Source organism: Falco peregrinus, chromosome 8, assembly GCF_023634155.1.
Source record: "Falco peregrinus isolate bFalPer1 chromosome 8, bFalPer1.pri, whole genome shotgun sequence".
Classification (NCBI taxonomy): Eukaryota; Metazoa; Chordata; class Aves; order Falconiformes; family Falconidae; genus Falco; species Falco peregrinus.
This window is the reverse complement of record NC_073728.1, coordinates 39,215,168-39,240,095: the sequence shown is the minus strand read 5'-3', so window position 1 is coordinate 39,240,095 and position 24,928 is coordinate 39,215,168. Positions and strand designations below refer to the sequence as shown.

Genomic DNA, 24,928 nt, shown 5'->3' with positions numbered 1-24,928 from the left:
GCAGGCATCTTAATCCAAAAAAATGATAATAGAAAAAACCTGCATATCAACTATAAACTCATAAATACAACGATAAAATGAAATTTTTATCTCATGCTGTATGATTTGCTTTTATTTACATATCGGACTAACTAAAAGGGATAGACTTCTCTAAGTCACAGCAAGTTTGAAGGAAATGCAAGAACAATAATGCAATACTCCGAAGGACGAACACCTTAGAAGAAACAGTGATATTTTCATTTTCTCCCATGAACATTTCTCCGATAATCACACAGACAATAAACATATAATTAGGTTTCCTGGATTTTTTCTATTACAGTTCATCAGTACAGAGACCTCTGGCCTCACTCTCCTGGAGGAGTGGTCAGATACCACAAAACATCCATGAAACATCCAGTGCATCTTTGGAGAACCTGTGCTAAGATCCTGACTGGTCAATTAGACATGTTCTGCATGGCGGGGCATTTTTATAATCTAATCTCTTCCTTTCCTTTTCATGTTCTGAATTTCTCCTCACAATTCCTCCTCTATTAATAGCTACTTCACACATTTCTCCCCTTTCTTTGTCTCTTTCTTTATCCAGCCTCCAGCCTTCCTCCAAAAAACCAATGCTGCTATCTCCCCCTACTGAACGATCTCCAGTTTGTTGGTCCCTGCCTTCCTGCCAATCATTCTGGGAATAATAATATCCCAGTGCTCTCTTTGCTGTATAATTAAAGCATGAATTTCCCAGAGTTTGAAACTCCGGGGTAGTTTTATTGCACCTTTCACTATAAAGCCAGGTAACAATGATGGAATAAAAATAGCTTTTCCCTTTGTGGTTAACGGTCTAAGTATCTTTTTATTTTTCATTGGTTCTCTTGTTTTGAGGCTCCAGTATATGGCAGTGACAATGGGTTCACCCAGCCTTATTCTGAAAATAAATTTTCTATCTTTTGCAAGATATATGTTTCCCCAGATCCCTGGAACAAGTTGTAAACTTGTAACAGATGGTGATGAAGCCTCACATTTTTATACAATACATTTTAAGATTCTGCATCTACCGCATGTACCTTCCAATGAAAATGACCTTCAATGAGAGAAGATACACCCTGCAGAAAGGCAGGCAGGCAACGGTGTTAAGTATATCTTTTTTATACTATGAAAATCCTTCTTATTAATCAAAACTTTTAATGAGGACTAATACTCATTCCAAATATTCTTACAATATTATGTCTTTTAAAAATAACTGTAAAAATTAGACACCTGCACACATTTTAAAAAATATGGTCCTACTAGAATAACTTATTTTGGTTGAAAACAATTCAGGACTTAGGAAAAAGTATTGGCATTACACTCACCAGGGACTTCAAAATGAAAGTTACTGACATTTTATTGACGTTTAGCTCTTGCTTACCCAAAGAAAGACTAGAACAACAACATGTCAAGCAAAATATGAGGAAAATAATCAGCATGAATGGGTTCTATTAGGGTCTTATCATATAAAGGAAATTAAGATACAGAATGTGATATAGTTCAGTTCATAACTATATTATAAATTGAACTGCCTGCCTACCCTGGCAATTCAAGCAGAGCTACAAGGTTAAAGTTTTGATTACTAATAGAGCAAAAAAGAATTGTTAAATATTAAGGTACTCACCTCTTCTTTCAACAGCTTTTATACACTGTCTTACAAACTGGGGGACTGTAGATTTCTCGTGCTCACAAACCAAATGCAAATGGGAGCCAAAAATTTGATCTGTGTTTGGAAAAAAGGAGGAAAATACATTAAGCATTTTTCTGTCTTGTGAGCTTACATATTAATTAAAAACTCAGCTATTGAAGATGGATGGACAAAGGCAGAAACAAATCCTTGTTGAGTCCTAGTGGACATTAGGTCTTGCCACAGAACCAAATCTCTTTATAGCTGCTGCCTGTAGCACTTGGGTACTTCCCCCTGGGTTCAACTTTCAATTGCCATTTACACCTTGACCTTGACCTTTCTAAGGCTTGGAGGGCCCTTGAGTTTGCTTGGAGCTGCCATAAAAAAAGTGAAGGCCATTCTAAAGATACAGTTCCATATCTTGTTGCATCAAAAATCCTATATGATATTAACTGTTGGTCCAACCTTGAAACTCGTGATGTTGAGCAGCCTGTCTCTTTCTCACGTATGGAGTTTCACTCTTGCCCTAGGGTACTGTAGAAGTACAAGGGCTTCATTACTTTGCATCATTAGGGCTTGGTAAAATTTCACCTCATCTTTACAAGGGGCTTTTTTATTCATTAGATTACCTGTTCAAAAAAGAGAGGGAACTAGATGTCTTTTGATGACAATTGCATCTTACACCAAGTTTAACTTGTGATTTGTGCTGTTTCTTTGGTGAATAATCACTTAACTAGATAAAGCTACGTTTTAGCTGTATGATTTTAAAGTTTGATCAACTTTGAACGTTGATCTTAAAATATATTTGTATAAGCAGGTCAAACTCTTCAGATTACTAATTAGCTTCCCCCAGCTCATTTCCACTCTACATGTTTGAGAAATTATGAAAAGTGTAATCAGTAATGGGGACGTTGTCAGCTAGAATCAAAATGAATCAAACAGATGAGAGAAACTACTCAATAGAAGCCAGTTAAATGCTGAAACAATAGGAGTGTGCTATCATCATTTACCCACAGAGACAGCCTGCATATAGCATCTCAACAGAGCACTACATTTTGGAAGGTGGTGTAGAGGCTTTGAAAATTTTTGTGTCGATAGCTGAAGAGTGCTAGCACAAGCGTGGGCTCTGCACAGCAAGCCCAACACGCACGCTCATGTGCCTCCTGCAGCTCCCATGGCACCGGGTATTGCCACTGTAGCCAGCCCCACCATTTTCCACCATAATCAGTTTCAGCGCTTCTCCCTCTGAGCAGCACACCTTTTTCTCACTAACAACCAAACCCCAATCATTTATTTTTGGCTTTGCAAGAAGCTTCGCCTTCCTATCGCAAATCACTACTATTTCTTACTAAACTCAGTTTTCAAGAGCAACTCTGCCTTTTCTTCCCTAATACCCCAGAGCAGGGAACAATCAGGGAAAGAAAGTGGGGTGCATGGGACGGTTTGGGCTTCTTGCTATGTCTCAGGGAAGTTTATTCCAGCACCTCTGAAGGCATATGATCTGCATTCTGGTAGAGTACATCAAAGCCTGAATTTAAGTTAGCTGGAGTTTCAGCTGCAGAAGGGATGGAGGACTGGGTTCACAGAACTACACTGAAGAAGGTTGTGTGCATGTGTGGCGTTAAGCATTAGCGAACAGTCTGTTACATGTTTTGGGGTTATGTTTCTGACAAAGCACAGTCTGGTTACATTTTCTTCATAAAACATTTATAGCTGCCTTCAGTGGTAATTATATATACAGAGATTTATGATTAAAATGTACTAGCGCTTCCTCTTTTGACATCTTAATTGTTTTTTTAAAAATTTTAGCAAAGACCTGTCAAATTCTTTGCATAATATGGAATGGTCTCCAATGTAAATTATGTTCAAAAGAAGTAAAAATGTATCTTATTTGGTGGACAAAGACACTTGTAAACAATTTCAGAAGTAAAACAGGCAAAGAAATACGTAGTGTTTAGATGGCAATACATGAAGAACTGAGACAGAATTAATGCCTGGGTGTTCAGCAGCTTCTCTTCACTGTTAGAACCACTTTATAACCAACTTCCAGGATTATTTTGCAGTTACTCCATCAATCCCTGGTATGAATGCAGAATACTTGCTGTTCCTGGGAGGAAATTTTGAAAAGGCTGGAAACTGTTCTGCAATTCTCACCTAGTCCATTACTTCTTTTCTGGGTACAGATTCTGCATCTTCAGCAAAATGTTTAATCTCATTTTAAATACCTTTCAGTATATGGATATAGAGATGTTCTGTATCTTGCAGTTAACCTTTAAAACACCTCTTCTTCAGAAAATAGGCACTCAGGATTTTTGTCTTGAGTAGAAAGGGCAGTAAATCAGCATTGTATAGCTGCTGGGCATCAAAAGAGACTATGGTAGAATACAACACACAAGTGCTTTGGAATTCCTATTCCCCCCCCCCCCCCCCCTAGAAATCCATGAGTATTTATAAGTACATGATCTCATGAGTCATCCAAATACTCTGAATTCTGGGTACTCCTGAACCGCAAAGTCTGTGACTCTCTCTAGTCAATTGATTTGTTGCCGGATCTGTTTCTGAACATAGACACGGGAATGGCAGTAGTTCCTCTGCCATATTTACACTCTCAGAGGTCCTGGGGAGAGCTGAGCAAAACTCAGTTAAGCTTTGTTTGTGCAGTATTTTGAAAACCAGGGATTATAGGAATGGCAAATTACTAACTTTAGTAAACTATGTGTAGATCTATGTGTAACTAAGATTAAACTGTTATTTTCTTCTTCTTTTATAGGTGTGTGTACGTATTTTAAAACTAGTTTAAAGGACAACTATTCAGGACATTTTTTCCAAAAAATAAGAACTGCTCCCAAAGGGATAAAAGAAGCAAAAATCCTTGATTTATTTGTGATAAGGCCTTTCAAAACTTCATTTTTTATGACTTTAAAAAAAAAAAGAGATGTACACAACACTCCTAACCTCCTGTTATGACAGTTTATGTTTCCTATCCAGCTTATTTAACTCAAATGCCTGGGAAATAGACACAATTACCACCTTATGGAATGCTACTTAACTTTAAATGCTCCCTTCTGAATAGAAATCCACTTTATCTTCTCAGAGTTATTCCAGTTTCTCAGGAATTATTTCCTCTATAGGCTCCTGAAATGCTCTTGTTTCATCATTTAAAAATTTAAATTAACAATTGTTCAAAAATATCTTTTATTAGAACAAAGGCAATTCCCATACAGTGGATTCTGTTCACAAGAGCTTGTACAAAGGAGCTGCATACTATGCCCATATACAGCTTTAATCATTCACTCTTTCAGCTGTTATCAATTTAAAACCAATGAAACTCCCACACTGAGTCCATTTGAGCAGTCAATTTTAATATCTTGGGGCATCTGTAGTTATTCTGAATTGGCTGCAAAAGCAGAACTAACAAGTTAAGCTCTAACCATAAGTCTACATCAGGCTGGTAAACCATACATCAAACACAGACAGTTAGTCAATACTGTAGTATGAAAAACCAACAAGCATTTTTAAGAAGAGCAATATATTCATAATATGTTTGGTGGTATGGTTTACATTACACATCCCTGATATCTGCACATTAAACTTTCTATTTAAGATGGTGGGGTGTGTGACAGCTTTGCACATGGATATAAAATGAGACACCAGAAGAGGAGGGAATGGACATTCACAAGTTGTATAATATAAAATGATGATTACAGCTGCAATGAATTGCTCATTCTGGTAAGCTTCAAGTTTTCCCTGAGCCTGACAGAGCTACTTTTTTTGAGTAGCTCTCGCAGGCTGCAGCAAAGCCACTAATTCCGAGCTGCAGAAATCTAGTCTATGGGAGACAATACTTCTGGAAAAGAAACAATTAAAATCGCTAAAGCCACATCCTCACTGAGAATGTCATTGTTTAACTGTTCTTGGTGTACATGGATGAGATGTGGCCACACTTGGAAGGAGCTCATACTTCAGTGTTTTTTATTAAAAAACACAAGGAAGGGCATGGCTAATATTCCCAATTCTCAGGGAGAAGCTCAAATTCAGACATGAGAGAAGAAGGTATAATGGTGTCATTCCCAAGTTTTTAGAAACGGCAATTATATTTGCGTAATTCAGTGCCTTCCAGGAGTAAAGTTAACTCTGCTATGTATGGGTTTGAACTGCAACTACCAGAGCTTTGAATCAACATCGAAGTTGTTTGTTTTCTTTGTATCTGTGTGAACCTTGGGAAGAAAAAGGGGGAGAGAGAACGAAAAGGCAAAATCGAAGAGGAATGTACAGAGAGAGGGACAGAACAGTAGGCACCGCCGCAGCATTCAGCTTTTAGGAGGGTGAAGGGATGGGGTTGGAAAGGGCCACCTTCTGGAAAGTGACTTCTTCTAGCTGCTCAGTCTGGAGTCAGACATATTAAGTCAGACATTAAAATGATGCTGATCCCAGACTGAGGCTCCAAATAATGCCACAACGCTTTTACAGTAAGTGGGCCAGGTCCTCAGCTGACTGAAGTCAGCGGGGTTGTCAGTGGAGCTCCCCTGATTTATGCTAGCTGGGAATCTTGCCAGTCCTTTTAACTTGGAGATTTACTATATATCGTTGATCTGTGGTGGTCATCAATTTAAGAAAAAATTAAATTTGTGAACAGTTACTATTAAGTGGCATATGAGCTGCCAGATTTGTTTCACATTCTCAGAAAAAAGGGAAAATAGACAGTACTACAGACACTGGACTCTTTTAAGAAATTATGGTAGATTACTGGGGAAAATAGCTCATTTGCATTCAAAGACAGTGAGTCTGCTGTACCTCTCAAAACAGGTCTCCAAAAATGAAATGTTTTAAAATTATCTGAATTATTTCTGACTATCATGTCAAAGGAAAAAACATCGCTTTGTCCAGTGTTTGGCCATCCACAGGGTTTGGGAAACACTTCTGAATGTCCATGCGGTGGTCAAAGAAAGAAAGAAATACCCTTGTGACTCTCTGTCCCTGCAAGTCAAAGAAAACATTTCCTAACTTCCCCTAAGTTATTACGGGCACTAGATGATTTGCTAAATTCCTGCATAACCCAGAAGAATTCCAGAACACACCAAAGGTAGGTCTTGATCCACTTTTTTGGACTTCCCATGAGCATTGCACTTATCACATTAAACTCTTCCCAGGTCCACTGAGACATATGAGACAATAAAGATGTTTTCCCTTGTCTGGAGATAAAATGGTTGGTGATCTCTTTGCTGCTATCTGCACAACCACCAACATATGCTGAGCCCTGTTCTATAGGCTATCAAGCCAAATCACAGCTAGTTCCTTTCACTAGCAATTGAGTGGCTTTTATTTTCATCTTGAAACAGTTGTAACCATTCCAATTTTTATGCTGTTTTGGTTTTTGCCTTAACTTCACTTACAAAATAAATTCAGTGAAGTTCTTTCAGTATCTAGCTTTTGGGAAAGAAAAAGTCCACCCCCCAAAAAACCCAAGACTAATTTCTTGCCAGCTGCATAGCTGCATCTTCCTAATTTCCCACAGTGTCATTTATGTTAAGTTGTTACTCATGCTTTTTTTGCCATTTACTGAAAGTGTATTTTGTGATAGTTTTTTATCAACGTGACCACCATAGCTTTAAAATCACAGTTTCACAGAAGTTTTTTGGTTTGGTTTGGTTTTTTTGTGGACTAGAAAGCCTCAGAAATCAGGAAGTTAGCAGGCCAATATCAAGTTGAAGGTTGGCAATTCATTTTGGGTAATATTAAATCATGACAAAGCTCAAACATAAAGATCAGAGTTCAATTATAGACGATAAAGTAGTTTTAAAAGAGAAGATTTATATATTATTTTCCTAGCATATTACTGCAGATTCTGTAAATTCTGAGAATATTTCAGTCCCAAGGAACTGAGGACCCCTGCCCTTGCATATAAATTTGACCACAGTTATTCTCAAAATAACACAGTTAAAATGGCAGACCTGGAACATGGACCTTATTTACTATTTCAAGGTTTGCATGTGCGTGTATAAATATGAACGTAAGCGTGCGTATAACTGCACACGTTCCACAAACATACTGTATGACACACCATCTCAAAAATGTTTCACAATGCTTGTAGACCAAGGATATTTTGTGTAAGCATGAGTGAGATGGAAGGAGAAGGACTGACAAACCTCATTAAAGCTCTCGCTGGAGCATGAAAAACCCCAGTCACCAGCTCATTGCAATGAATGGAGCCAATGTGCTGTTCCCATTCTGGCCTCTTTCACGCAGAGGACTAGAAAGCAAATGGGACAGCGATGACAAAAATAACTTTTTGTCATGTAAAGCGTTGGCGCGTCTTCATTTTCAGCCCAACATGCAACTAACATTTACACGTTTGTCTGCTACATTCCCTCGTCTGATTATTATCCTCCTACTTCTTATACTTCTCATTTGTTAGCTACCTACTTTGTTTGCTGCGTGGATATTTGCTACATTCTACATAAAAGAGTTATGTTAAGAGTTAAATGACAATCACAGAATTTCTAGATTTCCTGATAACATTGTTGGCAGAACAAAGTACCCCGGGAGATCAAACTGCTATTTAATTTTGAAGTCTGTATTTCCAAATTTGGTTAATGTGGAGAAATGTGTCAAGTCTTCTGGCCAAGTGTGTACACACCAGTGACTAACAGCGCAGAACTGTGTTTAAGTGAACTTACCACCTTAAAATGTATTTACTCATGACTATAATTTACGTGTTAAATTTATTGGAGTTTTGGTTCCAATGTGACATACAATGTAAAAAATCAATATAGATTTGAGAGCTTTATAGTGCCCCTGGCAAATATGAATAGCACTTGATGAAAAGTGAAGGTTTTCACAGCACCTACAGTGCCACTGCATTGGAGTAATTAACACCACACGCTTCACAGATATTTATATCAATTCTTCGCTAGCACACAGAACAGCTCTTTGTCAGAAATTCGGTACTGAGATGTCCTGCAAGGCTTTAGACACACTTTTATTACGAGCCCCTATTTTAAGGGATTTGCAATTCTGACAGAAGTATTTCCCTATGGGATAAAAGTTAGTATGCATGTTCTCAGCGCTGGAGGAATTTTTTCTTGTAAAAATCAGTTAACATTTTTTCCCTTAAGAAACGAGCAAATAAATAGTTTTGAGAGGTTTCTGCAACCATTTAAGTCACCTTTAGAAAAATAAATAGATGCATCTTATAACACAAAATTTTGTAAGCTTCTACTTTTTAATCTGGATGGTTGCATTTTGTGATTTAAAAATATTTTAATATGAGCCTAGAAATGAACATTTAAAAGTGGTCTCTGTATAAGCACTGCAACTGCATTTTCATAACATTTTAACAGATTAAGGGATAAACTCTGGTGAAGACAATGAAGGAACCTTATCAAATGAGCATTTCGCATAGACTTACCGTAGATTGGAATTAAGCCGTGCTAACGAATCCTGCCTCATTTGCATGGCCAAAACCTAATCCTAATGAAACTTCATGGTAGATAACTAACATGTTTTCTTCACGGTAATATTAGTTTGGTAATAAAACTGTGCTGGGTAACGATTCAGAATTACTGTGTCACAAATCGTGCATCTTTGTGATCCATGGAAGAGCATCCCAGGTAGAACCAAGTTATGTTTATGAATCAAGAGCTTAATGCAACTGTAGCCAAACCCAAATTCATCTGGCTTTCCTAGAGAGATATATTAGAGGATGGATTTGAGTTATGTTAATGAATCTGGATTTGTTAGCAGGGATCACATCTGATCCCTATGTAACACCACAGGAGATTCATCAGCCACACTTTATTAAACTAAAAAGAAACCCCTTAAATCCAGAAATTAAAAGACTATAAATTACTCCTCTATTACTGTAATAACTGAAACAAACTAACATGATGCATTCAAATCCCACTCTCAGCCCACAGAGTACTTCAAAGAGGCAAAACTCTCCGATGTATTGAAATCAGATACTACAAACATGTGAGGACAGATCCTGAAAGTTTGTTGTGTGATTGTGCCCACCTTGCACACATCTATTTATGTATAAATGACATTTTCTTAAAGTTTCCGTGGCAGTTAGAAGCAGAAGCCCATCACTAAGGCACATCATGATTTCATCTAACGAAGGCTTCCTTGCAGTAAGCGACATTTCACTGAACATTTCTGCGCGCATCTAAAACATAAGAACTTAATTCATAAAATCTCCTCCTCTTCAGACACGGGCCCAGCTGGTGTTTAACTCTTGTGTCTGCTTTAGCTTTTCCTGGCTAGGGTCAATCTCTTGGCTCAAGACAGACAAGTTTAGTACATGCTAGCAACACCCCTTGCCATTTTTTGACACACCACTGGAAAACTCACACTCCAGAGATTGACAGGGGCTGCTGGCAAAATGCCTCTTTCTAGTCAATTTGCATGTGCAGTTGTGGGTTTCACACATAATAATTTGGGAGTGCGTAAATTTTTAAAGCATTATTCCAGACAATATTTGAAAACATGGCTTTGCGTGATTATTAGTGGTCAGAATGCTACTGCCTTCAAGTTAACTACCAGTTTCTTTGCAAAATGTTTACTCCTTGGATAAACTAACAAACACATTTTATCAAAGAAATTTTTTAAGGATATGTGAAAGTGATGGCTGACCAACTTAGCAAGAAATTCGAGTAGGAAAAAAAAATCACAGATTCAAAGCATTGTTCACTGGCAGGTATTTTATATTGTTAAAAATGTATTTTGTCGGCAAGTTAGAAAAATAATGAGAGAAGACAGCAGAAAGTATTCCAGCCTATCCTAGAAAACAAATTAGTCAGCACAGCATCTGAAGTTCCTATTTTGGATTCTAAAGTATAAAACTGTTTCAACAGTCTTTTCTTAAAAAGAAATGGAGTTGTGCAGCATGTTGATCTGCAATGTGCCTGGTGAGTGCCCACATTAAATGGAGGGGCTTCTACCACATGTGTACCAAAGCAGAAAAAATGAAGGAGTAGCCAGATAGCACAAAGATAGGTGTAACCCTGTGTTGATTTTTTCTTTACAGTTCAGCAGGTAAGTTTTACAGTGTAAGCTACAGCAGTGAAACCCTATCTTTTTCCAACGCACTTATTAACTGAGAATGAAAAAAATCATCAGTGAATTTTTACTTTTTACTCCAAAAAAGTACATAAGACTGAACACACCTTTAATAAGTCCCTTTTCTTGCAATGTTTTCAAGGAGGGTCTTCGGGAGATGAACTTCTTTAATCTGCTTTTAACTCGGTTTCTGTCATTTGTGTCAGAGGCACTGTAGTTCAGTCTGAAAACTAAAGGAAATCAAAAGAAAAAGCTTCAGTGAAACGGTATTTTTAAACTAATAGTAGCTTTCTCAAATATCCTTAGAAAATAATGGCCATAGCCACCCTAGTAAAATCATGTGGTAGGTCAGCAGCATAGCTGGTCGGCCAGTAGAAAACTTGTGGTTAATACTTTTGTGAATAAACACGATGAGTTCACAGTACTGGTTGTTCACAGTATTGTATTATTTATTGCCCATAGGTATTTGAATGGTGACCAGTTTACTCATGAAATGTTCACAAATCTCACAAGTTTTACATGGATGATTTTTCAACTAAAATTCCGGGCTCAAAATGTGCTATGCGCTATTAGCTGTATACTACTTGTTATGAGAAAGGACGGATGGTTACACCGCTAGTGAAGGACTGAATTCTCTTGCCAAGATGGATTAAGCGTTATATATATATTTAATGCAGTTATAGAAAACATGGCTATATGCCATGAAATGTGTGCAAGATGCATTAATTTATGGAAAGAAAAGTATTCCCGTCTTAATGATTCTATTTTATTATATTTAGGCATTTACCAAACTGAGAAACATTTTGAGCTCAATTTATTCCTGCTCTGTGTCAAAAAGACATAGAACCCAGCTGCAGAAAATCCCCTGGAGGAAGTTTCAAAGGCATAAATTTAACTTATTCTCTGCTGAGGTGCTTGCAGGGCACCATCATAGCTATCAAAACAGGCAGTATTTGTAGCAAGGAGAAACTCAGCATACCCCAAAAGCAGTGACGATGCTATGGGAAGACCTTCTCCAAAGGTTTCCCCGAACAAGCAGATTTTTAAAAGTTTTCTAACAAATCACCTGAGCCTCACCACCCCCTTGAATAACCCTTGTCCTGTGTCCTGAGCTCTCTCTCACCCTGCCCATTCCCCAAATGCTGAGCAGGGCATAATGGGGCAGCTGGAGCTGCACAGCAAGGACCTCCAGCTGAAGGAGGGGTGGGTTCTGCTTTCTCAGGAAAGTAGATTTCCCTCTTCTCTTGATAATCAGTCAGTCAGTCAATCAATCAATCATCCACCCACCAAAAGACAGCATTCTCCAGAAGCTGAACTTACAGGAGTTGGTTCATTGTCCCTTTGACAGAATTTCTAACCAGGACCCCAGATAATTTAGCTGCGGTTACAGAGGTGCTCCCTAATCTCACCTGTAATGCAGTGATCTTCATATAAAGGATCCAGGGAAAGAGAGAGAGCAAAAATAAAACTATGATCGATATGATTGGGCTATTCCATATCAAGAAGTTTTGCATAAGTTATAACCAGAACCAGCATGTTTAAAGGTGCACAATTATAAAACAATGGCAAGCTAAAATAACTGGTTAAGCTACAGTAACAACCCTGGAATATTGTGGTTTACATTACAAATCTGATTTTAACAGCCAAACTTATAAAATGGTTTACGCTTTGCTGTTGTCAAGGGAGAAAAACTTGCCAAATTGTTCATTTTAAGTAAATAGAACATAGCCAATTAAGGAAAGCAATATTTAAACACATGCCTACACTGATCAGAGCATAGTTTGCTTCTGATTTCACTACTGATTTTAACAGAAGAGTGCTCCATTTTCCCACAGCACTAAAATGACCCCACACATACTTCCACAAACTAGTAATCACACAGGACAAATAAAAGGACACTTTACTGGAAAATACACAGCTTGGTACAATAATCCATCACTTATGAAAAATAGAAATCACATTTTTTAATGGTAGCATTCTTGGAGTGATGTATCATAGAATATGAAGATTAGCATTCAATTGATGGTTGGTGCTTTTTTAACATTATAGTGCAGGACTTTTTGTTCAAAATTGAGCAATCCTTGGCAGGGACAAGCTAAAATTCCAAGTCACTTGGCTGTGCTATAAAAAGAACAACAAATGGATGTTTCTAATTCTGCATCTTAATGGTGCTTCGAAACAGTGAAGTGAATTGTATTTCATTTCTCTTGTTGCTGAGGGTCATTCTGTCCATAGCAATTCATATTTAGGTTTGCTTTTTCCTGACTTACAGTGAAGCTTCCCCAGTGCAAATGATGCAGGAGTGAAAACATCTCTGAAGTCACTTGAGATGCCTGCCACACTTCGTGGCCTGCGGGACTCTGAGGCGTGTTATGCCCACTTGAGCTACACATTTAGCTCCGAGTATACCCCAGCTTTATTAAGGTATTCTAACTGAAGTGAACGTGGGCATACTGTGAACAGTGGGGTAGCAGTGTAAAGGTCCTCTGTTTAGAAAGATACATGAACCCAGCTGGAAGTTTCATACCTGAAACAGCAATTATGGTGTTAAAACTACATCTAGAGGTAGGAATAATTATTGTCAGGGATACTTTTGTGCGTTCTAGGTTGAGTTGTATAGCTCATGGTTAAAACCAGCAGTAAAGCTGATGTTGATGAATTTCTTATTTTATTCTATTAAACATGGGTGAGTCACCAGAGGGAAACTCCAAGCCTCCCAGAAATTCAAGGGTTTAGATAGCATGTTCCAAAACCAAGCTCAGCCAGAAATATTCTTGTTGGGATCTCATTTAGAAATATTCTTTCTCTTGCCAAACCATTCTTCTCGCGATATCCCCACATTAAAATGACCTTGCTATTATATTTGGAAATACAAAGAGGACCAAATGTTACTTCCAAGAGGGAAAGAGAAAAAAAGAAAAAAAAAAAAGAGTGAGTTATAAAACTAAAAAACCACAACAAATATTTTTTTGGAATACCTTCCTTTTAAAATTTTATGTTCTGGATTTGGCCAGAAAAATCCTCCATGAAAGAGAGCTGGCAAACGTTAAACAACACAAAAAGTGGAAAGCAGTTCCATACAGAAATAAAACAGGATACTTAAGGACCCAAGTATAAATTAATAGGAAGTAAAACCTACTGCTTGTTCTGCTGTCTCTTCCCTGGCATAAACTGTATAGGTGTGCCATTTGATTCCTTGTACTGAATAAACTCATATCCTGTTTCTGAAGATGCTCACACTGGCATATCGACATAAATGCTTCAATACCGACACAGACCAGAAGGGTACTGCCCTTCCCTTGGCACAGACTCTTAGATTAAGTATTTCTTCTATTGCACTAAAAGCTTCTGTGACAGAAAAAGGAAACACGTGCTTGCTCTTGTTGGGTCAGGGGCCATTAGAGTACATAGAGATGGGAACACAACAAAGTCCAATATTATGCTAAATTTTTCTGCTAGTGCAAAAGGGTGCAAGGACATTTCAACCCAACAGCAAAAATATAATCTGAATACTGGCTGACTTTCACTACTGGCTGGAAAGAAAGTTGTACCCTCAGATGTGGAAAAGCATTTCTGGATGACTTTGGTCACTTTATTAGGTCTCTATTTATTCCACAGGTGGCAAAGAGATGAAGAGACAAATGGGGAAAAAAAAAAAAAAAAAAGTCAAGACCTTTACCTCAAACAGTTTGTTCCACAATTAAGATACATGAAATCACAACATCTTGTCACATCAGGGAAGTGTAATATAGATTGGGTACAAAAAAGAAAATAGTATGAACACATTGTTAGACTTAAAAGAAAGAACATATCTTTGGCTCTTAATGTTGGGCAGCACTGTACTAACATTAGCTGAATTAGGGAGGATAGCTTAGGCTAAATTCTCTGGAAAAGAATTCCACCAAGAAAAAACTGACCAGTCTGTCTTGGGGCCTGTGTAAGTCTTCTGAATACTTATTCAACATGACAACTCTAGCCTGAATGTCCCTAACAATGTATAAATATAACAGGAGTATCGTGTAAAACCGCAAACTAAAGGCTGTAAAAGGGGTTTTGCACAAGAAAACAGGTGGAAGGAATGAATTAATGCATTACCTCCAAATCACACAGTTCTGCAGAAGTAGTTCTGTCAGAGTCAATGGAAGTTTTGAGATATACAGATAGGGAATCACCTGCTATAATTTCATACACTATATTATATATATGATGCAATGAGAGTAAACGTAATTTAAGCAGGGTTAAGCAGTGGCTAACATATTTGCAAGGTGAAGGTGCAAAAACTTTTCTCTGTTTTTTTTTTGCATGAGCACGACTGAAAGAACCAGATAAGGCTCTACCTTTTTCAGAGCAACAATCAAATTTTTATGTGATTACTTCCTGTGAATTTAGTCATGTACCTAGACAATATATTTCAGACTGCTTTTCCTGGGTGTGATGTTCTGGGCAGAGCCCGAATGGTTCAGGAAGTAAAATGTTTTAATATGTTCTAAACAGCTCCATGTTTTATTGGCAAGATTTGGAACTGAATGTAGCAGGATCTGACATTCATTCCAATGTCTTTTATTTCAGTCTTAATTTACAAAACATTTATACATAATCCCAAGGGTCTACCTATGATTAATTCCTGCCAGGTACAGTATATCTGAACACTTCTAACGTGTTGAAAGCATTGGTTTTTGAAGAACTATCCATTAATGACTTTCTGAACTGTGACAATGGATATTGACAGTGCTTGTCAGACTAAAGCACTATTGATTGTCTCATATCATGTGTATTGCAAAACCAATTTTTTCCAAGTACCTCTTCCTAACTGAAATACATTATTATGATACCTATCTGTTTAATATAACACCCAAAATTATAGTATGTAATTCATTTGGATGGAAAGGGCTCATAGAGAAGGAAGAGCTGCAGTGGGACTGGATAAAGCTTTAAGAGTTTCAAAGAGCTTTATATTCTTACTTTCTCTTCCATTAGCCTTGTTCTGCAGGAAAAAACCCCACAACTACTCTGGGCCATGCAAATTTTTTTGTAATACTCTTGAGGACTTTAAAATTTCAAGAAGTTCTTAGAAATGGAGGTGACTTGTAGTATAATGATAACACTTATAAACTGAGATTTAGTAGTTCTTTCCCAAGGAATACTGAAAGTGACAAGCTTGGCCATTCAAAATACAGTATCTACTGATGAAAATCTAAGCTGCAACTTTATTCAAATACATATAAACAGATCCATGGGTTTAACTGTGATCTCTGATGTCTTAAAATAATCATTTTTTTATGTGTTTCACAGACTCACATCCAGAGTCTTCAGCAGCATCATGCAGGACTGAATCAAAGCTGAGATGGTAAAAGGGGAGGCAGAAGTAGGTCTCTATGACTTTGGATAATGAAAGTGCCAGTCTAACAGCAGTGCTGTCACATATGTGCAAAAATATTAATTTAAAGAAATTAATTAGTTAATTAATTTCAAGTAATGGGAATGCTTAATTGCTAAGTGTCTCATCCTTCTGAAGAAATGTATCTTAACATGCAGAGGCGTGTGACTATGCCTACGTTCCAGGAGACACTGTAATTTAAGAATATATAATGACTCATGACTTCAAGTTTTATTGGGTTTCACTGGAATTCAGAATCCAAAATTTCTTCAGATTTTTTTGGCCTGCAGCAGATGTGAAACTACTGCTAGTCCTTTACGGAAGGAGCAGCATGCATTATTGCTCAAATAAATGGCCAGATTTTCAAGCAGCACCAAAGTTTTGAGAGAGACAAAACCAAGTCCCTGCCTCCTTCCTTTTCTTTGTGATGCTCCGAGATGGAGTCAATAAAGTCTGTTCACTAAGGATAAAGAATTCACTTCACCTACTTTATTGAGCAAATGACTCTTGTCAGTCATCCTATTTTATCCCCTAGTGAAATTCCTGGGCAGGTCTCATGAGTTATCCCCACACTATAATTTATCTTTTTTATAAAAGAGTAAAATGAGAGGCAGATACACGGTCTGCTTAAAGGCACTACACAAATGATTGGTTGGAAAAATGCAGGAATCAGGCATTACCCCTAATTCCTATGATTATGACAAGCTTTAAAATTACATATTTTTATAACTACAGAGCATAGACCCAGGAACTGATGCACCAGGTGACAGAACAGGGACCACCAGCCAGAAGATGCTTGGAAGATTTTGGTTGCATGGGCAACAAAGGACATGAAGTCATTCAGTTTTATGGTCTTAAAACAGGTATTTGCCACAGCAAGTATGTCAGCATTTACAAATGTTTATGGAGCAAGCCTGGAAATAAACAATAAGGAAAAGAAAACAGTGATTATATAGCACAAATAACTTTTCTGTAATATGACAGCCTAACAACTTAAGTGCTCAGTAGTGTCATTACACTTTGTGAAATTTGTGTGCATTAGCAGTAAAGATTGAATAATATGACTGTATAATTAATATTTTGCATCATGCCTTTATGCATATAAACTTTAAAAAAAATTTGTCCCCCACTAATAACAAATGGAAATAAATGAATAGTGTGTTAAATAGCACTACACGCTTACACCGTGAAACAAATGGGCACTCCCCACACAGCTTTTCTCGGTGGTATTTGTACCATAAATATTTCAAAATGTAAAGCAATATTTCTGAGAATGTGTCGGATTTGTAATGGGAGATCATACCAAACTAACCTGATATCTTTCTTTAATAAAATAAGTAGAGGTTTATAGAAAAGAAAAATACAATAGACCAAATCTATCTGGACCTTAGTTGTGCATTTGATATGATGCCAAATGGGAAATTATTAGTTAAACTAGAGAAGATGTAGAGAATTAAAACAATAACTGTGAAGTGACTAAATAAGGTATTAAACAAGTTTTGTTGAAAGGAGGACTACCGTATTGAAGGAAAGTTACCAGTGCAAGTCCTTAAATATTCTTGGAACAGATCTTGGCGTTTTTGTTAATGACTTCAACAGAAAAAGTAGGAGCATTCAAAAAATACTTGTTGGTGACTCAAGGCCAGGAAGCAGCACCAGCTGAGACAAGAATAGGGATATCAGACAAAAACGTAGTGACTTGGAGACTGAAGCTGAAGAAAACAGATTAGACCTAATACTACCGAATGCGTGGTTAGAGAAGGATTAATACAAAATACTTCTCTGTCCTGAGTGTGCAACCTTGGACATCTGTGTGTGAGGTGGAAATGCATGCCAGAAGAGGTGCAGGCAGGGGCGATGTGAAGCGCCAGGAGAATGGGGCTGCTGAGCTTTGGAAAGCAGGAGGGGAGCTTGACATGCCTGGCCAGCTAGCAAATTGCTGGGAAAGGCTGCGATTGTTCTCCATGAATTTGCTGGTGGGGGTGGGAAAAGGAGCAGGAGAGGAGAAGAGGACAGCAGGGAGGGAGAAGAGCTGTTTAAAGCAAAGAACAATGTTGGCACAAGAATAAATGAGTATGAACTGGCCGTAATAAGAAGTTCTAAAACACCCTTTCAAAGAAGTCATGGTGGCAAATAAAACTAAAGGAATTTAAGATGAGGCTTAATAAATTTATGAAAGGGGACACAGAACACGGTACCTTTTGACAGGAGGGACTGGACTGTATCACCCAGGACACGCCAAGCCTTTCTTTCCACAATTTTTTTTTTGGTATTGTCACAATATTAGAAATGCTACACACACTTCACTTGAATATAAAAACCACACTGCCAGAAATCAATGAGCTCGTTTTATTCATACAGTATGACCAGTTTATGTTCATCTAATGTAAAACATGTGGGACTTGGATGAAATCTGCTGCAGTACACAAAGTTAGAGTATTCAGACTGTAGGAAGCAAGAGTACAGCATGCTTGGGAAGGGGAAACGGGTCTCCCCAAGCTCATGTCAGAGATTAAGACCCTTGACACAGTCCCTCCGCCGAAAGTAGTTGCAGCTCTTTATCCCCCTGGAACTGAGGAGGGTAGTTCTGTACGAGCACAAATTTCCATTGACTTGTCTCACCTCGACCCTCCTTCAGTAGATGTTTTCTGAAAATTCTCAGGTAAAGAGTGATCTAATTACAGATTAATCTGGGTAAAAAGCAGGAGCATGATGGAGGAGCTTTTTGCATTTGGTGTACTTCTCTCCTTTAGAGAAGGTTGCTAAAATTCCCAGGAAAATAATAACTTGGATTGTCTAACACATAGGACTGGAATAGTGGTCCTTGCCCTTCACTACCTGGGTGACTCAGCGCTGCCCTGTTCCAGGGTTTTTAGCCATACAGTCTCATCCCACTCATATAAGACATGATAGTTAGTTATGGGAAAACCAGCAATATTTGAATTAATGACTTTTGAGGTTGACATAGATAATATAAAAATATTATTTAAGCAGACTTCCCAAAATAGAGTAAACACATAATTAAAGGTTGAGGAAGACAGGGCAGGGAACTGAGGAGTATCTCCAGATCAAGTTGAACAGGTAATTTACAAGTAACGCATTCAGGGCTTTTTAGAATATGCAGGTTTTGTTTTCATCTGTTGTGGAATAGATGCCAATAACTTTCAAGTCTTTAAGGTTACCTCCTGACTGAGTCGGTCTGAACAAGCTCCTTTTCAACCTTTTGCAAATAATATGAATAGTCATTGCTTATACTAAATTGCTCCAACAAAAGGACAAGAATATTATACAGCTGATTTTTCTACCAGGAGCACCAGATAGATTGTTATGCCAAAAGAAAACCTTCCTGAGTGGCTGGGTACTGCCAGTCATGTGTGCACTTCTAACTTCAAACTTACATATAATCCTGTCTTATGCTTTGGAAAACAAATTACCTGTAGAGAACAAGGGCAATTGATTATTAGTATTATTAGCATTTATATCACCCTTGTTAAAAGTCATACAAATAATTCACATGTTTAAATTCAGATATGTGCTTGGATACCTTGTTGAACCTTTTATTCAGATACAGTCTTATGCGACTTTTACAGAAAGAATGTCATACTAAAGAATTTTCTTTTTATTGAAACTGTTATCAATTACATTTTATACTTCTAAATTCAAAAAGTAAATTATTTGTAAATTTAATTTTATTCCCATTGCACTCAACCCCCAATTATATTCATAACCTTATGGGTTTTGACCCAGTGATGAACTTCTAATGCTTCTCATACAATAAAGGATAGAATTAATTTGTAGTGCATAGGTTATGAAAACCAACATGATAAAATTATTTCCAATGAGAAACAGTAGTGATAATCATCTGTATATTTGTTGTTTTGAACCACAAGTTCCAGCGTATTTTTCTCTTTTAATACAGCAAGTTTAGTATTTCCCAGTGAATGTAGATGTGATAGTTTATAAAGGAGAAAGGCACAGCCATTATCTTTAAGGTAATCAAAAAATATCTAACCAAAGATCTGAAATCCATTTGCTCTACCCTGTTTATATGTTGAATCTACTTTATCAAATTATCTCCACCTCAATTAAATCATTAGAGTAAGTATAACTGAAGAAAAGTTCACGCATGAGCTCATTTTTAAAAATAACAAGTCAACATATTTAAGAATCCTTTTTACTTCTTACCTTACGTGGAAGTTCTGGTGGGAATCTCCAGCATCTATAGTCACATAAATCTAAACCTTAGGCAAAGTGACCTTTACTGCCATCAGCTTCATCTTGTGTTTCTATGGAAATTATTTCCGTTTGTTAAAACACAATTGATTGTCAAACTTTTCAGCAGTTGCAGCTCTCTGCTTACAAGGTAGTGTCAGAGTTGCACTGCGAGGCCACGGGAAAGACTGCCGCTGAAGGTGCTTTAGGAGCTGTGTAAAAGAAACATCAAAACGCAAAGCAGACCAAAAGGAGACTATAGCTTTTGTGTGAGCCTCCCCTATAGAGGCTGTTGGTGGGAGAAGGTGCCTTCTGAGGTGTCCTATGGATCAGCCTCTTTCTTGAACTGAGTTAGTGTGATTACAGGAGGAAAAGAAAAGCCCAGAGCGAAGCTGCCGGTATCTTTAGCCACGCGTTATAACAGTTTATGTTATAAATTTGACTGCTTGCCCTGAAAGCTCTGATCCCAGTGTGTTTAAGTAAGGCGTGGGCTTTTTTAGCCTTGACTTTGTCAGAAGTTGGTCTTCTAATAAAGATCAGGTCATACAGTTCAGTCGTGTGACTAGAAACTATAGCTAGAAACTATTCATTGCCTTCTCTCTCCCTGGTGGTACGGAGTGCAGTGCTGGGCAGGGGCAGGGTGTCCAGGAGCAATGGCTCTGGCTCCCTGCTGCGCCTACCCGCTCTCCCTCCCATCTGACGGTGGTGCCTTCTCACTGCACGCGCAGCACCAGGGCAAGATCTGGGTCGGTACGGCTAAGACATGAGTCTGAAGAGGACACAAAGACACGGTTATCCGAAGGCATGAGCATCTGGGATGCCAGAAATGAGCATTTCCTACACTCCTAGTGCAGTGGGTTTGCTGCAGCAGTAGCTGGGACCCCAAGTCTGCCTGTTCCTTGTGTAGGGGCTCAGAGGGGGAGACCTCCAGAGACACTTGCAAGGCATGCGGTGACATTCAGTACTTCATTCAGTCTCCAGAACAGCTGCGCTGGAGCAAGCTGCCTGAACAGGCAAATTATTACTATATATCACCATTTTCCCTGAAATAAAATCAGGCCACTCATCACAACAACTTCAGTTGAGACACTTCAGTCAGCTACGTGTAGGGTTTGCATGGGTGCACTGACTCTATGTTTGACCAGCCATGGTTAAAATTCAGACAAAATGTTAAAAAGATACAATAGAAGACTGTTTTAGCTTTAAAATTAATGTTCCAGCTGACAAACTGCACAGGGGCTTAACCTACTTTAGAACATATTTAATAGCATAATTTAGTCTCTAAAAAGAAAAGCAAAATAACTAATGATGGACAAATTTAGAGGTCGAATCTAGTTCAGATAAACATTCAAAAGTTCAGATGTTTAACCAAACCTTATCTTGTCCATGAAAAGCCTCAACTGAAGAGCTCTATCAAATATAAGCAAAGCACAGAAGATTGTGGAAACTTTTCCTTATACAAGGAAAACTGTTATCAGGAACCAGCACCTTATTGCAACACTCACGTGTTAAGCAGTTAAGCGTCAAAGCAAAAGCAAAACATTTTCAAAAAACTGCTTCATGGAAGTAGTAGTATTTGGATGAAATCCAATACAGAGCAAAGAAAAGAATATTAAGAGGAAAGATAATACAAATGCAATTAGACTATCAACCAATAAAACTTAATCTATGTTTGATAGTTGAAACCTTCCAAGCTTAGAGAGAATAAGGAAACTGGAGATCAGAGGACTCTGCCTTTTGAAGTCTTGCTGTCCAGATCCAGGGGACCATTAACCAGCTGAGTATTGTAAAGCCATTATGAATATTCTGTCACTGAATTAGAAAGCTTTATTATTATGAATGACCTGTAACTTGAGCAGGGACAGCTACAGATGAATTCCAAGTAAACAATTGTTTGGAAAAGGTGAAGTCTGCTAACTTAGTTTGCTGGACAAAAACCCACAAAATAAAAGATGTGTTCTCAAAGAACATTTTCATTGTGGGTTATTAATAACAGAAAGTATAACTCTAATGGATCCACTCCATCCTTGCATTCACCAATTACAAATTATTTTTCAAAAAGTGTACCAGATGAGATGAGACCACTGCTGTGTCTTGCCTGGTGCTGTTTCTCATTCAGCAGGAAATATTTGCTACAGCACCCCAGAGGAAACAAACCTCAGACAAATGAAGCAGCAAACCAATGGCGCTTCAGGATCCTTCCATTTTCTTTCCCCACGTCACCGCTTTGACTCCTCTCTGTTTAAGCCTGTCCCTCACCTTTTCTTCTGTCTCCATACTTCCCGTCACTTGGACAATGAACAGAAAAAAATTACTTTTCTCATAACTGAACCCCAAATTCAAACTATCAGATGCCCCAAATCTGAAACCTAGCAAGAGATTTTTTTAAGCAAGGCTTAAACTTTTAGTCCAAAAGTAGCTAATGTGTAACTTAGATTAGAGCAAAGTTGCAACAATAAATCGAGTATCCCACTATTTGTGCCTTAATATCAGTACTAGCCTTGATCAACCATAATCAATGATCTTCAGATAACATTGAATAACAATTCAGGCTTTACAGTGTTTTCAGTATATCTGCATTAATTTTTAGTTCTATCTTTTGATATTCATTCAAACACATGCACTGAAATACCTTCGTATGAAGACAGGAAGGCAGGAGCATTATTATTGAACCCTAAAATAATAATCTTTAGTTTTACATAGACAAGAATGATACTACACACACGTTTTCACACAAAGTATATACAAAGCTTATTTTTCCAGGAGCAGAACTTCTTAACTTCTTGGAAACCATAGCAATGAGACAAAGATTTTGGTTTAAGAAAATGTATCTACAGTTCCTACAGAGGACAAAGAATGATTTTGAGATCATCACCTGCACTGCTTAAATTCCAGCCAACTTCCTGGTCCTTCCGGCTATCTCTTGCCAAGACAAAACCTAGGTGCTGTTCAGGAGCCAGTTTACTCCAGAGAATCCTCCCAAAAGGTGTTATGAACAAGACAACACCAAGTTCCTTTGCCTTTGCTTTTTCTCTGTCCTTTAACTGTTATCCCAGAAGTCATTTTACCTTCAGCATAATATTGCACGTCTACGTATCAGACATATTCACTACAGTGTCTTAAAAGCACCAGGCTGGTGGGATGCATATAACCGTCAGTTTGTATCAGACACACACATTAACAACACCAGGCATCACAAGATGACTGGAGAAGATCTGAGGAAAAGCTTTTTCTGAATATGACACAGCCAGGCTGTCCTGGGAAAAGCAAGCGCGGAGCGATGTGGACGCAAGCCACATGTTCTTGCACCTTCGATGAAGTGTTTTCTTATAGATATGCCCCAAGCTAAAGGTTAACTTGCTCTGATTTATATTTTTGCACCTCAAAGCCTGCTAAATGGCAAATGAGCCAATCTACATCTGGCTGCTCTCCTTTTTTGACCTGCCTACCACTGGATTCCTTCCCTTAGGCTCTGGGTCCTTGGACTGGAGTATAACCAACTTCAACAAAAATGATTACAAAATGTACTATCAATATGTCTGCAACATACATGCACAATAATTTCACGGTAAGCCTATTTCTCTCCAAGTTGTTGTTGTTGGGTTTTTAAATGTATTAGCATTGGATTATATGAAATTGTTTTAATTTCATGTATTTAAATGTAGTATTTAGAAAGAGTTGCTGGCTTTTAAAAGAATGTTACTTTTCTGTATAAATTGAGCACCTTAAAAATTAATTGCAAAAACTGTTATCACATATAGGAACACATTTTATATGCTAGAAAAAGGCTTAAGGCAGGCTTACTATTTGGTTTTCAAGGAGAAGGCGTTGGTTGTAAAAGACTGAAGGACAGCAGGGTGTACGTGTTCTGATGGTTTAGTTTTTGTCTCTAAAAAAGTGGTCATGAAACAGGTAAATACAAACCCTAGACTATATCAGGTGAGCCATTTCCATATGGAAGAGTGAATTCCACCTCCCACAGCTGTGGGAATACCTTGCCTTGAATACCCATGTGCAAGAAATACCACCTGAAAGTGGGGCGGGTTCAGAGAAGGGCTGTCTGAGATGGTCAGGGAAAAGAGCAGCAGCCTATATGGGAAAGGCAACTACAAATCTTGGCTGGCTTAGTCTACCAAACCAAGCAGGAGAAGGAATAAGACTGCTGTCTGTAACTCTATTTGTAGTGGTACACCTGAGACAGAAAAGAACTGCTGAAAATAAAGAGCTAGCTGAATGCTGACACAAGAACACATTGGTACCACAAGTCCATTTAGGCTGAAAATTAGAATGCTTTCAGCTTGAAAACTGAAGTTTTGGAACCTTCTTCCAGCCTGAGCTGAGGGGCAAAAGCATTACTACTGAATTTCATTAATTATGAAAGGAATCAAATGAGGTAGTTGTTTTCAAGAACTGGGGAATTGATTCAATGCTACAAAAAGTCTGTCTGAGGCAGATAATGCTATGTTACACTTTTCAATACCAGTAACGCAAGTGAATTCCTCTTGGGTGAATCCTGGGCACATTTAAGACAATGGCCAATGGAATTAATTAAATGGAGCCAAATATCCTTGGTGGTGAGGGGAGCTGCTCATATGTCATAGTGTTCTCTTCAGCATCAATATTTAAATCCAGCTAGTTGG

General features: G+C 38.0%; 1 protein-coding gene across 4 annotated transcripts in view; it reads right to left on the bottom strand.

Moving 5' to 3' along the window:
* ARHGAP15 (Rho GTPase activating protein 15) overlaps window positions 1-24,928 on the bottom strand; it is a 332,924-nt gene that overhangs the window by 128,675 nt on the left and 179,321 nt on the right. For all 4 annotated transcript variants that reach the window (XM_055812995.1, XM_055812996.1, XM_005242359.4 and 1 more), the window contains 2 exons: window positions 10,807-10,929; window positions 1,640-1,738 (listed from right to left, as the gene is read on the bottom strand). In XM_055812995.1, the coding sequence (XP_055668970.1) occupies window positions 1,640-1,738; window positions 10,807-10,929 (222 nt within the window). The remainder of the gene's footprint in view (window positions 1-1,639; window positions 1,739-10,806; window positions 10,930-24,928) is intronic.